Here is a 14924-nt window from a genome sequence, read left to right on the forward strand (position 1 = left end):
TGGGGTGGCTGGGTAATAGACATTGGGGAGGGTATGTGCTATGGTGAACACTGAATTGTTTAAGACTGATGAATCACAGGGCGCCTGGGTGGCTCAGTCAGTTAAGCATCTGCCTTCGGCTCAGGTCATGATCCCGGGGTCCTGGGATCGAGTCCCGCATCAGGCTCCTTGCTCTGCGGGGAGCCTGCTTCTCCCTCTCCTCCCCACTTGTGCTCTCTCTCACTATCTCTGTCTCTCTCTCTCAAATAAATAAATAAAATCTAAAAAAAAAATTAAAAAAATTTTTTAAATGACTGATGAATCAGACCTGTATCCCTGAAACAAAGAATACATTATACATTAATTAAAAAAAAAAAAAAGCTAGTATCACTGCAGCAGAAGTTTGTAACTACACTTTTTGTTCTCTACAGATTTAAGAGACTAATACATTTTTAAGAAGCAATTATCAGTCTAATAACTAGTATCACTGTAACTGTTTTGTACCTCCAAATTTTATCTTCTACATAATTTAAGAGACTAACAGATTTAAAAGAATTATTAGTTTATGTTTTGGAGCAATGTGTGAAGATGTAATTTTGTGACCTTTACAACAAAAAGGGGTGGGAATGGAGCTGTAAAGGAGTAGAGTTTTAATATGCTACTGAAGTTAGGCTAATATAAATACAAACCAATACAAATGTTGTAACTTTAGGATGTCAAATATTCCCCATGGTAACCACAAGGAAAATAGCTATAGAAGATACATGAAGGAAATGAGATAGCAATTTAAACATTTTAATATTTAAAAAATCAACCAGGGGCACCTGGGTGGCTCAGTCAGTTAATCATCCAACTCTTGATTTCGGCTCAGGTCATGATCTTGGGGTTGGTGAGATGGAGCCCTACATCGGGCTCCATGCTGGGCACTGGAGCCTGCTTTAAGATTCTCCTTCTCCCTCTCCTTCTGCCTTTCCCCCCACTCTCTCTCTCTCTAAAAAAAAAAAAAAAAATCAACTAAACACAAACAGTAATGCAGTAAAAGGAAGAACAAAAATGCAAGAAGGCATATAGAAAACTAATAGCAAAATGACATCCCCTTGTAAGTAATTAAAAAGATGGTTAAACTCTGCAATCAAAGAAAGAGATTCCAGGCAGCCTCAGCAAGCATCTGAGCCCCTCCAAAACACATCCCCCAGTGGACAGCTTCCAATGGCACCAGCAATCCGCCCCCAAGCCGCCCGTACCCTGGGGAGGCCAGCCATGCACACTAGAGTGCCTGCAGTTGTTGCAGCCGGGCCTCTCAGCCAGATGGGTCAGGGTCAGCCCCATTCGCCAGTGTACCACTAGCAGCTGCCGCTGGGCCTCACAGCCACAAAGGAGGACAGTCCTGCACATCAACAAGTTCACACCAACTGTGGCCCAGACACAAGAGAGTGCACACAGCCCACAAAGGGGATACCCCTGGGGTACCTGCCTCAGGTAATGAAGGGGGTTTGCACGGCTGCGCCCCACAGGACACCTTTTACATAAAGCCACTCCTTCAAAACAGGGAAACATAACTGATCTAACTAGTATACACGGCTAGGCAAAGTAAGGAGACAGAGGAATATATTCCAGAAGAACAAAACAAAGCTTCAAACAAACAAACAAAAAACAAAAACCCTAAATGAAATGGAGGTAAGCAATCTACCAAATAAGTTCAATGTTGGGGCACCTGGGTGGCTCAGATGGTTAAGTATCTGCCTTCGGCTCAGGTCATGATCCCAGGGTCCTGGGATCGAGCCCCAGGCATCCTGCTTCTCCCTCTCCCTCTACTGTTCCCCCTGCTTGTGCTCTCTGTCAAATAAATAAATAAAACCTTAAAAAAAAGTTCAATGTCATGACCAAAAAGATGTTCACCAAACTCAGAAGAAAAATAGGAGAATACAGTGAGAACTTCAACAAAGAGAAAGTTTAAAAAGAGAGCTGAAGAATCAGAACTAAAGAATATAGTAACTGAAATGAAAAACACAGTATAGGGAATCAATTGCAGATCAGATGATGAAGAATGGATCAGTGATGCATAAGACAGGGTAGTAGAAATCACCCAATCAGAAGAGCAAAAAGAAAAACAAATCATATCTGATTAGGGGTTAATATCTCAACTATATAAGGAACTCATGAAACTTAATATCAAAAAACAATCTAATTTCAAAATTGGTAGAGGATCTCAACAGACATGTTTCCAAAGAGGAAGGCCTACACATGGCCACCAACATGCTCAACCTGATCGGGGAAATGCAAAACCACAATGACGGATCATCTCACACCTGTCAGGATAGCTATTAAAAAGATCAGATATAATTGTTGGAGAAAAGGGAAATCTCAGGTACTGCTGGTGGGAATGTAAACTGGTGCAACCAATGGAAAATACAGGGGCTCCTCAAAATATTAAAAATAGAACAACTGTATGCTCCATTAATCCAGTTCTGGTACTTATCCAAAGAAACAAAAAACACTAACTTAAAAAGATATATGCACCCCCTTGTACACAGCATTATTCACAATAACCAAGATATAAAAACCTAAGTGTCCATTGATGGATAATTGGATAAAAAAATATGAATCGCTTCTCAGCCTTTTGGCTAAGATCAAGTGAAGAAAATATGATACACACATATAAATGGAATATTACCTAGCCATAAAAGAAGAAATCTTGCCATCTGTAATAAAATGAATAGACCTTGAGGGCATTATGCTAAGTGAAATAAGTGAGACAGAGAAAGACAAATTTGTATTATCTCACCTTCATGCAGAATCTAAGAAAAAGAAAAAACAAAGCCTTGGTGGTTGCCAGACACAGCAGGTGTGGGATGGGGAAAATGCATGAAGTAGTCAAAAGGTACACACTATCAAGTTATAAAGTAAGTCATGGGGATGTAATGTACAGCATGGTAACTACAGTTAATACTGTATTGCATATTTAAAAGCTGTTGAGAGAATAAATTTTTTTTAAAGATTTATTTATTAGAGAGAGAGAGAGAATGAGAGAGAGAACACATGAGAGGGGGAGGGTCAGAGGGAGAAGCAGACTCCCTGCCGAGCAGGGAGCCCCATGTGGGGCTCGATCCTGGGACTCCAGGATCATGACCTGAGCCAAAGGCAGTCATTTAACCAACTGAGCCACCCAGGCGCCCGGAGAGAATAAATCTTAAAAAGTTCTCATCACTAAAAAAAATTTGGTGCTATGTATGGTGACGATGTTAATCAGACTTACTATGGTGATCATTTCACAATATATACAAATACTGAACCATTATGTTATACACCCAAAATATAATGTTATATGTTTCAAAACAAACTGTTAGAATAAAAGAATTCATCAAAATAGCAGGATACAAAGTCAACACACAAAAATCAGTTGCATTTCTATATACTAACAATGAACAATCTGAACGGAAATTACAGAAACAATTCCATTCACACAAGCATCAAAAAGAATAAAATACTTAGGAATTAACTTAAAGAGGTGAAGGACTTGCACCATGAAAACTATAAAACACTGCTGAGAGGGGGCACCTGGGTGGCTCAGTCGGTTAAGTGCCCCCCTTCAGCTCAGGTCATGATGCTGGGGTCCTGAGATGGAGCCCCAAAAGTTGGGCTCCCTGCTCAGCAGGGATTCTGCTTCTCCCTCTTCCTCTGCCCCTCCCCCTGCTCGTGCTCTTTCTCAAGTAAATAAAATCTTTAAAAATAAATTAAAATACTGCTGAAAGAAACCAGACAACATAAATGTAAACACATCCCAGGTTTACAGATTAATATGTAGATAACTATCCAAAGTGATCTACAGATTCAGTGCAATCCCTATCAAAATCCCAATGATGTTTTTTGCAGAAATAGAAAAACCCATCTTAAAATTCGTATGGAATCTCAAGGGACTCCAAATAACCAAAACAATCTTGAAAAGGAAGAACAAAGCTGGAGGATTTACTTCTTAATTTCAAAACTTCCTACAAATCCACAGTAATTGAAAGTGTAGTACTGGCATAAAGACTGTGAAAGAGAGAGCCCAGAAATAAATCATCACACGTACGGTCAAACGACTTTTGACAAGGATGCCAGGACAGTCAATGGAGAAACGACAATCTTTTCAACAAAAAGTGCTAGGAAAGTGGATATCCACATGCAAAAGAATGAAACTTGACCCTTACCGAACACCATATGTGAAAATTAACTTGAAATGGATTAGAGACCTAAATGTAAGCTCTAAAACTACAAAACTCTTAGAAGAAAACTTAGGGCAAAAAGCTTCTAATCTTGGATTTAGCATTCATTTCCTGGAAATGCCACCAAAGGCAACAAAATAAAAGACAAATATGACTACACAAAAGTATTAGCATTTTGTACATGAAAAGACAGTATCAATGGAGTAGAAAGGCAGCTCACAGAATGGGAGAAAATACTTGCAAATCAAGTATCTAATAAGTGATTAATATCCATAATACATAGAGAACTCCTATGACTCAAGGACAAGCAAAACAACTCAATTCAAAAATAGGCAAAAGATTTGACAGACATTTCTCCAAAGAATATATACAAATAGGCAATAAGCACATGAAAAAAATAGCCTCAATATCACTAATTATTAAATCAAAACTACAATGAGATAAAACCTCATATCCATTAGAATGGCTACTATTAAAAAAAACGAAAACAAAAACCCAGAAAATAAGTGTTGGCAAAAGGACATGAAGAAATCTGAACACCTGTGCACTACTGCCAAGAATATAAAATGGGAGGGGCGCCCGGGTACTCAGTCGTTAAGCGTCTGCCTTCGGCTCAGATCATGATCCCGGGGTCCTTGGACCGAGTCCTATGTTGGGCTCCCTGCTCCGCAGGAAGCCCGCTTCTCCCTCTCCCACTCCCCCTGCTTGTGTTCCCTCTCTCTGTGTCAAATAAATAAAATCTTAAAAAAAAAGGGGGGCGCCTGGGTGGCTCAGTCGTTAAGCATCTGCCTTTGGCTCAGGTCATGATCCCAGGGTCCTGCGATCGAGCCCTGCCATTGGGCTCCCTGCTCCGCAGGAGGCCTGCCTCTCCCTCTCCCACTCTCCCTGCTTGTGTTCCTTCTCTCTCGCTGTGTCTCTGTCAAATAAATAAAATCTTAAAAAAAAAAAAAAGACATATATATATATATACACACACACATATATATGTATATATATATATGTATATATATGGTAAAGCTGCTATGGAAAACAGTATGGTGGTTCCTCAAAATATTAAAAACAGAATTACCATATTATCCAGCAAATCTACTTCTGGTTACATACCCTAAAGAATGGAAAACAGAGAGGCACCTGCGTGGCTCAGTCAGTTAAGCATCTGACTCTTGATTTCAACTGCAGTCAAGATCTCAGGGTCATGGGATCTGGCCCTGCATCAGGCTCCCACACTCAGCATGGACTCTACCTATTCCTCTCCCTTCCCCTACTTGTGTGCACTCTCTCTCTAAATAAAATAAAATAATCTTTTTAAAAATTAAAAAAAAGAATTGAAAGCAGTGTCTTGAAGAGAGATTTTTTAAAAAATATGTTAATAGCAGCATTATTCCCAACAGCTAAAAAATGGGAGAAACCAAACAGATAAACAAACTGGTCAATGTAGTATTATCAGCCTTAAAAAGGAAGGAAATGCTGATAAATGCTGCAACATGGAGGAACCTTGAGGATACTGTGCTAAGTGAAATAGGCCAATCACAAGACAAGAATGTATATAATTAGGGCGCCTGGGTGGCTCAGTTGGTTAAGCAACTGCCTTCGGCTCAGGTCATGATCCTGGAGTCCCGGGATTGAGTCCCACATCGGGCTCCCTGCTCAGCAGGGGGTCTGCTTCTCCCTCTAACCCTCCTCCCTCTCATGCTCTCTGTCTCTCATTCTCTCTCTCGCAAATAAATAAAAAAATAAAAAAAATTTTAAAAAAAGAATGTATATAATTCTACTTATTTGAGTTACTTAGAGTAGTCAAAATCACAGGAAGTAGAATGTTGCTTGCTAGGGACTGGAGAAGTGGGATAAGGAAAGCTGTTTAGTGGATTTATAAAATGTGAAAGTTCCGGATTATCTCTTGCACAACAATGTGAATATACTTAACACTAATGAACTGTACTTAGACATGCTTAATATGTCAAACTTTTACCTTATGTGATAGTTTTTACTACAATTTTTAAAAAATTTTTTAACTAAAAAAACAACCCTGAGGAGTAGCTCATTCAATACACACCTTAAAAATAAATCCTATTTCAAATCTGAAAAGGGTTCTGCTTCGGGTAATAGCCAAGTCCCTTCTAAGGTAAGTTTTTTTTTTTTGGTTTTTTTTTGTTTGTTTTTTACAGAAAACTTACTATAAACTCTGGATATTTTCAAAAGAGTTCAAAGACTAAAAAAGATGTATTATATGCCACCCGCTGCAAAGAAGACAAAGTTTAGAGTTTGAGTCTAGCCAAGGTAACTGCCCATTTATACACAAAAACCAACAAAAACACTCTGGAGGAATATAACAGAATCTTGAGTCTTTATTACACATATAATTCACAAAATTTAAGACTCAACAGAAATTTATCAGACATACAAAGAAACAGGAAAACATGACCCATAATCGAGAAACGAAGTGCAGACCAGCCCCAAGATGACCCAACTGTTAAATTAGAAAAAGAGGATTTTAAAGCAGTTGCAAGAAATTATACTCTAGAGTGTACTGGAAAACAGGCTTATAATGAATGAAAAAAAAAAAATCTCAGCAAAGAAACAGAAAATATAAAAAAAGAATGAAAAGCCTAGAACTGAAAAATACTAGCTCTAAAATAAAAAATTCACCAATGGGAATTTATAACAAATTAGAGGTAAAGAAGAAAAGTCCATGAACTTGACAATAGATCAAAACAAGACAAAACAAAACTGAAAAAAATAAACAGAGCCTCAATGACTTATAGGGTAACACGTGTCACTTAATTACCAAGAAGTACAGGAGAGAAAGGAGCAAGTTTTACTCCAGAGGTAGCAAGACAAATGAACCATCAACAATTAGCATCAATCATTAGCAACTGTGAAGAACAGAGACTAGCAGCCTTTCCAACTGAGTTCCAACTTTAAACTGGAAATGTAATCTGTATGGCTTTCACTGATAGCTTTTTAGGAATTAAAACAGCCAGGTTATTAGTCAATGCTTTCGTGTTTAATACCTCTGGTTCCTTAGGTTAGCAGTGTCTACGAGCATTGTTGAAACAGCTCTTGTATACAAACGTAACTTCTGAGAAAAAGACTGAAGTGTCTTTGAGAAAACCTTTCCAGAAATATTCTGAAGATGCACTCATACCCAAAACCACCACAAAAGGGAGCTGTCAAAGTTACACAAAAATGGCTGTGCTCTGTCCTGCTCTGTAGCACAGGACCCAAACTTCAAATCTTCAACTGGCTCACCACAACCCCAAGTATATATAATGTAAACTTTAAAAATAAAAATTTAAAAACACTTGCTGTTTTCTTAAAACAAGACATTATTAATTCAAATTATACTGAGGCATAGAAAGAAAAGTGAGGTTACCTTGACAGCTTTCTGGGAATTGGGGAGTCCTTCCTCTATGTCTTCTAAAAGAATTCCTCCTAAGCCTCGCTGGTCATGCTTATCTAACAGCCTAAGTAGGGCTTTCTTATCTTTCAAGTTGTATTTGGGCTTGAAGGCATACTTCCCATCTATTACTTCAATTTTGGGATTATTGACTAATGCCTGTAACAGTGACACAATGTGATATATTAACAAAAGGAAACCCCATGTACCCATTCTTAAATTATACTAATTATTTTAAAAATATCGATACCCAATACAATTGTAAATTAAAAGTATCCTGTGAATATCAACTAGCAATCTAAAATACTGGACATCCAGGATAAAAAAAACCAATAGGTAGAGATCAGCATGTTGCTCACTTTTTAGAAAAGAAACTTTTTATTATTACATTAATTCCTTAGATGAGAAAAACCATTTTATCACAACTGATCTGAAGAAACTGTACCCATATTCTTTTGAAAATAAAAGATAAAAAAGAATAAATGCCAGTTAACATTAATAGACAAAGTGAACTAGGTATCGCCTATCCCACCCTCAAAGTATAGTTTATCATATATTGGCATTATGTGTGAAACATAACCCTGGGATGATATACCAACAGTCTGCCCCACCTGGTATCAAATGGCACCTACAGGTGTGGAAGGAACTGAAAAGCACCAGACTACTGCATATAAGAAATTTACCTATAGTGGCAGCTTGAGAATGAAACTGAGTAGGAATGCAGGAATTACTGAATATAATTATATTCCTAGTCAGTTCTGCTGTACAGCTACTACCAGAAGGAAAGCTCTTCAAGGAAGAGCTACCCTATTTATTTTCTTCTGCAGCTGCCAGCCTGACCCTGGAAAGGAGAAAGAGAAGAAACATAGAAGAAAGGAGGGAGAACAGAATAGTAATAAAAATAATTTTTAATTAATGTTGGTAGTCTATCAAATTTGAAGATTAGGTAAAGCAACAGAATTTAAATGTGGATTATAACTATTTGTATATCACTAATACGATGAACTATAATGTTACTAATTGTTGATTTTATATTACAAAAATCAAGAACAATATTTTGCTCAGTAAAATACATTACTGAATTACATTTTAGGAATTTTACATTTGACTTTAGACTACAACACTGGTCCCAGAAAGTATTCTTAATTGTCATTTCATACTTAAATAGAAAAGATGGAAATGTGTGAATTTTAAAAAATGCTGTTCATTTCCAAATTAGCAGGGTCAGTGATTATTGTGGGGTTTCTTTTCCTACAATGATGTGCATACATACACAATGTAAGGATTCGTTTTCCAAGTAATCTGTCAGAGGCAGTAACATCACCATCAAGTCATAATAGTAGTATGAGCATAACAAATATCTCACTATCCCTACACTACCTCATGGTTTAAATGTTCTAAAACATATGTAAAAACAATACAATTCTAAATTTAGCAATTAAAAAAGTATCAGTTATTCTGTAAAAACTTAAATGGAACTGGTAAAATGACTGATTTCTTTATAATTTTTATGCTAAAAGTCTTTAACATTTTAAATAGATACGTAAGTTAAGAAAACCAACAAATCAAACCACCTCAAAAAATATGTTAAAAACAAAAACAAAGACCCTATACCAGTTATTTTAAGAAAAAGTAAAAATAACAGATTTCAGTATATTAAAAACCTTAGTTATAGCAAATATTTCATGGTAACCAACTAATTTTTTTTAACTCCATTTTAAGGCTATTCTTACCTCAGTCATTAGCCATTGTTTCTGCTTGAGTCCTATATCTAAATGTTGTGTTTCATCCAAAATTTCTTCTAAAGTGAGAGGATGTGTATCTCCCCGCTGATGCCGTGTCTATTGAGGGAAGAAAATGTTACTAAGAGACAGTTTTAAAATGCTAGATGCATTAAATAATAGATACAAGTGAATCTTTCAGGAATGTAGAACATGTATTATTTGAGGCAATACAATTATAGTGATGAAGAGAATGGACTATAAAATCAGAACCAGGTTCAAACTCATAGCTCTATAAAATCAAATGATAAACTGAAAAAAAATATTTTCACCTCATATCACAAGGAGCTAATCTTCCTAATATTTTAACAGCCCCCAAAGCCTAACAGGAAAATGACCCAAAAGCCTAACAGGAAAATGACACAAAGAAATCATAGAAAGGTGCCTGGGTGGCTCAGTCAGTTAAGCTTCCAACTCTTGACTGCAGTTCCGGTTGAGATCAAGCCCCACGTCAGCCTCTGCACTCAGCAGGAGTTGGTTTGAGATTCTCGCTCCCTCTCTGTCTGCCCCTCCCCCCTGCTCACGCACTCTTCTCTCTAAAATAAATAAATAAATCTTTAAAAACAAAATCACAGAGGGGCGCCTCAGTGGTGCAGTCAGTTAAGTGTTCAACTCCTGGTTGCAGCTCAGGTCATTATCTCATGGGTTGTGGGATCAGCCCCATGTGGGGCTCTGTGCTCAGTAGGGAGTCTGCTTCAAGATTCTCTACCTCTGCCCCTCCCCCTGCTCGTGCATTCTTTCTCTAAAATAAATAAACCTTTTTTAAAAAATGAATAAAAATGGACCTCTGTTGAGTAATTATTATATATAAACTGAATTTTATCCAAATTTTAATATACATGAGTTATTCTAATGAACTGTGTGCTAATAATAATAATAATTGTGATAGGGGCGCCTGGGTGGCTCAGTCGTTAAGCTTCTGCCTTCAGCTCAGGTCATGATCTCAGGGTCCTGGGATCGAGCCCTGTGTCGGGCTCCCTACTCCGCCGGAAGCCTGCTTCTCCCTCTCCCACTCCCCCTGCTTGTGTTCCCTCTCTCACCATGTCTCTCTCTGTCAAATAAATAAATAAAAATCTTTAAAAATAAAATAATAATTGTGATAGTACTTAGAACCTTATGGTCACGAGAAAAACATTTCTAACATATATATTATTGTGGCAAAAAAGTTTGATGATGATTAAAACATTTTCAAGCATAGGGGCGCCTAGGTGGCTCAGTTAAGTGGCTGCATTCCGCTTAGGTCATGATCTCGGGGTCCTGATCTCCCTCTGCCCCTCCCACCTCCTTATGCTCTCTCTCTCAAATAAATAAAATCTTTAAAAACATATATATTTTCAAGCACAAAATTACATAACATTAAGCTAAAATGCAGTGGGAGTACCAGAACAGACTTGTAGGTTCAAAAGGAAAATAACTAAAATTGCCAACCATATGTTTGTTTTTATGATTTTTTTAAAGATTTATTTAGGGGCGCCTGGGTGGCTCAGTTGTTAAGCGTCTGCCTTCGGCTCAGGTCATGATCCCAGGGTCCTGGGATCGAGCCCCGCATCGGGCTCCCTGCTCAGTGGGGAGCCTGCTTCTCCCTCTCCCCCTGCTTGTGTTCCTGCTCTCGCTGTCTCTCTCTCTGTCGAATAAATAAATAAAATCTTTAAAAAATAAAAATAAAATATTTATTTGTTCTAGAGAGTGAATGCACACACGTGGGGGGAGGGGGAGAGGGAGAGACTTTTTTTTTTTTTTTTAAGATTATTTATTTATTTGAGAGAGAGAGAGCACAAGCGGGGGAGCGGCAGAGGGAGAGGGAGAGGCAGACTCCCCGCTGAGCAGGGAGCTTGACATGGGGCTCGATCCCAGGACCCTGGGATCATAACCTGAGCCAAACGCATTTGAACCAAATGAGCCACCCAGGTAACCCAGGGAGAGAGTCTTGAGCAGACTCCGAGCTGAACACAAAGCCCAATGTGGGGCTCAATCTCACCCCCCTGAGATCACGACCTGAGCCAAAACCAAGAGTTGGTTGTCCAACCAACTGCGCCACCCAGGAGCAGTTTTTATATTTTTAATTAATAATGGGATTTAGATCCCCTTAGATAAATGTAAAAGAGGTATTTTGTTGAAATGTTACGATATGTCAGAAATTCCATCCTATTTAAACTTTTGCTGAAAAACTAATTGTCAATTTAAGTATGTGCAAAGAGATACACAATTTCTCAAAATTGTTTCAGGAAATAACTGAGCACAAAACTTGAAGATCACAGTCCTAAAGAAAGTTGTAGAAGTAAAGATCATCTAGATTAGTGAAAACTGTACCAGCAGAGTAGCAAAAACATGACATTTGAATGTCAATCTCTCTCAACAGACTAACAGCCATGAGGGCATACTTTTTTTCTGAGTAGTCCCACCAATAGTGCTATAAATAGCATACAGTAGGTTTTAATAATCGTTTACCACATGGGGGAATGAGTGGATGGAATGAATGAATAGGAAACATGTGTCAAAGTGTATTATTTGATAATAGGAAATTACAAACTAACAGATTTCTACTACAAATCAAATACAAACTACAGATTTCAGACACAGCCAGACATTAAGTCTCTTAAATTACAAAAGCCCTAACATAAAAACTTGATTTACATTTTAAGCAATCCATAGCTGAAATTTGAAATAACAAATACAGCACTCTTTTTTCAAGAGATACAACTAGTAACTAAACAGGAATGAGTTTGGCAGAGGAAGGGGGCAAATCTGAAATCATTTAGCCATTTAGCAATAAATGAAATTTCACTTTAATAAGATTCAGAGTCTTTGGTAAAGCCAAAATGCCATAATCAAAACTTCAAAACTTACTTCAAAAAACAGTAAATCTTCCATCAAATCTTAAATTCTAAGTCTTTTGTGAGTCAATATTTTCCTAAGACCCTCAGTAATTCTCTAGTTTTTCCTCCAAAGATGCAGAAAAACCATCACCACCATATGTCTCAACTATGTAGTTTTTACTTTTCACATCAGTGGAAGTAACAACCTGCAAATCATTCACTTCCTTCTACTGGTTTTGCCAGCAAGTCCTGAGTAATTAAGAAGTGAATATACCTATTGCCTGGGCATAATTTTAAGTGAAATGGTGGGCTGAAATTGTATACTTGAATTAATGTAAATTAAATATACTTAGGTGACTCACTGCAGTGCTAATTCGATATAATGTAAAAGGCTTGAAGCATTATATTTAGTTTTATCGAGATGTAATAAGGATACAACAGATTGCACGTAATGAAACATACAATTTGATAAATTTTGACATATATATACAAATTTACTTCTGAAACCCCAATCCTCTTCCTCTGCCAAAAACTTACATAGAATGTGTGTTATTTGAGAAAAGTACTTACCTTCATGTAATTCACAATCTTGGCAAGAACACCAAACTTGTATCCAGAGCTTCCTGATAGAGCTTTCAAGTTAAATGATCCATTGCTATGATCTGAAAATGAGGTTCAAAAAACAACTATAACATTGTCATATAGATTTGATTACGACTTTTAAGCAACTAAGATGAATTTTAACTCTAGTAAAATATTTGATTTGCATTTTTCCATCTAGTGAATTCTACCATGTAAAACTTTGGTGAAAATTCAAATCTTTGAGTATATAATAAACTTATCAATTTTCCCACCAAGGATAGGAACAAAGTATTAATAAATTCAAAAGCATTAAAATACATTTCTTCTGGGGCGCCTGGGTGGCTCCGTCGTTAAGCGTCTGCCTTCGGCTCAGGTCATGATCCCAGAGTCCTGGGATCGAGCCCCACATCGGGCTCCCTGCGCCACGGGAAGCCTGCTTCTCTCTCTCCCACTCCCCCTGCTTGTGTTCCCTCTCTCGCTGTGTCTCTGTCAAACAAATAAATAAAATCTTTAAAAATAAAATAAAATAATTTTTTCTGGGGACACCTGGGTGTCTCAGTTGGTGAAGCATCCAACTCAATCTCAGGGTTGTGAGTAGGTTGGAGCGCATTTTAAAAAAAAAAAAAAAAGTGAAATACATTTCTTCTGTAAGTACCTTTGTCTCACTGTTCCTTCAATTATGATTAGATTTATCCCCAAGATTAGAAGCATGGCTTTTTAAACAAGAGGACAATACAAATCTCAAACTGATCCATAGAGCTTTTCTAACAGACTCAAAACCATGAGAAATGAGTCAATTACTTCAAAGGGATAAAAAGTTCCATTTATCACCTATTACATCAATTTCTGGCCTCTCAACTTAAAACAAATGGGAACTAATGGGAATTAAAAGAAATGATACCATAACTAATTAAACTTTAGAGATTAATTAGGGAAAAAATTATTTAAAAAAAGGAAAAAATTCATAGCCACTGAAACTGCATAAACATGGATGCTTAAAAAAGGATGATAGTATGAAACAAGGAGCAAACTGTATAGAAGACAATTTGTTTCAGAACTTGTATCATTTTGTTGCATTTTATAGGCAGAAATCCTAATGCTACCAGGAATCACAAGTGCATTCCATTAGTCATAAGTACACATTCTATTAACAAACCATCAACTCAGATATATTAAGTTCCCTTGTGGCTGCTGATCCACAAAGGAAGAGGTTAAATAAAAAGGGAGGGGGGCGTATCTCTGGCACCAGCTTGGTAATAATAATTTTAAAAAAAGAATGCATTAGAACAAGTCAAATATAACAATTGTCAGAGAGCCAAAAGAATAGCTTTTAGATGGCAACATAATACTTCTTTGAGATCAATTTATGAAAAGACTTTACTAAATATGCTTTTTTGAGACTAAAATGAGATTTGATATGTAATTTTCCTTTAAAAATCACTGCTTTAATTTTGACAACAACTTAATTGGCACATTACAGCCTACTATGTTTCCAAAAGTAGTATTATGGATGCCTTACAGGTATGCTTTCACATTCATTATTTCAATTATGAAATACTACCTACATGGTTCATTTTCCCAAGGTGTTCAGGACACTTTAACAATAAAAGTAACATTTACTGAATACTTATTATTTACCACGTACCATGCTGAATATTTGATTTTCTCATTTAATCCCTCCGAAAAATCTTATTTAGGAGGTATCATTGTCCCCTTTTATTTTTCTTTTTTAAAGGAGATTTTTTTATTTGCCAGAGAGAGAGAGAGCCCAAGTGGGGGAGAGGAACAGAGGGAGAGGGAGAAGCAGACTCCCCACTGAGCAGGGAGCCCCCATGTGGGACTCGATCCCAGGATCCTGGGACCATGACCCGAGCCCAAGGCAGATGCTTAACCAACTGAGCCACCCAGGCGCCCCTCATTGTCCCCTTTTAAACATAAGAAAAGTAAGAGCACTATGCAGAAGAACACAGATTCAAATTCAGTTGTAAACACTGTGATACTGCCTTGTATAAGAATCATTAACTAGTCTTTAATACAGACTATTCCATCTGAAACTGGCTATTATTTTGTCAGAGTATAAAAATTCATAAATGCAGATATGTTTTCTTGTTTAACTTTAGTAAAATATTAAGTTTATCCTACATTAACTGGGGACACTATGAAA

At 37.2% G+C, this 14924-nt stretch overlaps 1 protein-coding gene across 2 annotated transcripts in view; it reads right to left on the minus strand.

Annotated features, from left to right (window-relative positions):
* The window catches only part of GTF2E2 (general transcription factor IIE subunit 2), a 66758-nt gene that overhangs the window by 25130 nt on the left and 26704 nt on the right, over positions 1 to 14924 (minus strand). For both annotated transcript variants that reach the window (XM_081808600.1, XM_006731641.3), the window contains exons 3-5: positions 12749 to 12840; positions 9315 to 9422; positions 7558 to 7740 (exon numbers count right to left, since the gene is read on the minus strand). In XM_081808600.1, coding sequence (XP_081664726.1) covers positions 7558 to 7740; positions 9315 to 9422; positions 12749 to 12840 — 383 coding nt within the window. The remainder of the gene's footprint in view (positions 1 to 7557; positions 7741 to 9314; positions 9423 to 12748; positions 12841 to 14924) is intronic.

The sequence above is a fragment of the Leptonychotes weddellii genome, chromosome 2 (genome assembly GCF_054177405.1).
Source record: "Leptonychotes weddellii isolate Sample4059 chromosome 2, ASM5417740v2, whole genome shotgun sequence".
In the NCBI taxonomy this organism is placed as follows: Eukaryota; Metazoa; Chordata; class Mammalia; order Carnivora; family Phocidae; genus Leptonychotes; species Leptonychotes weddellii.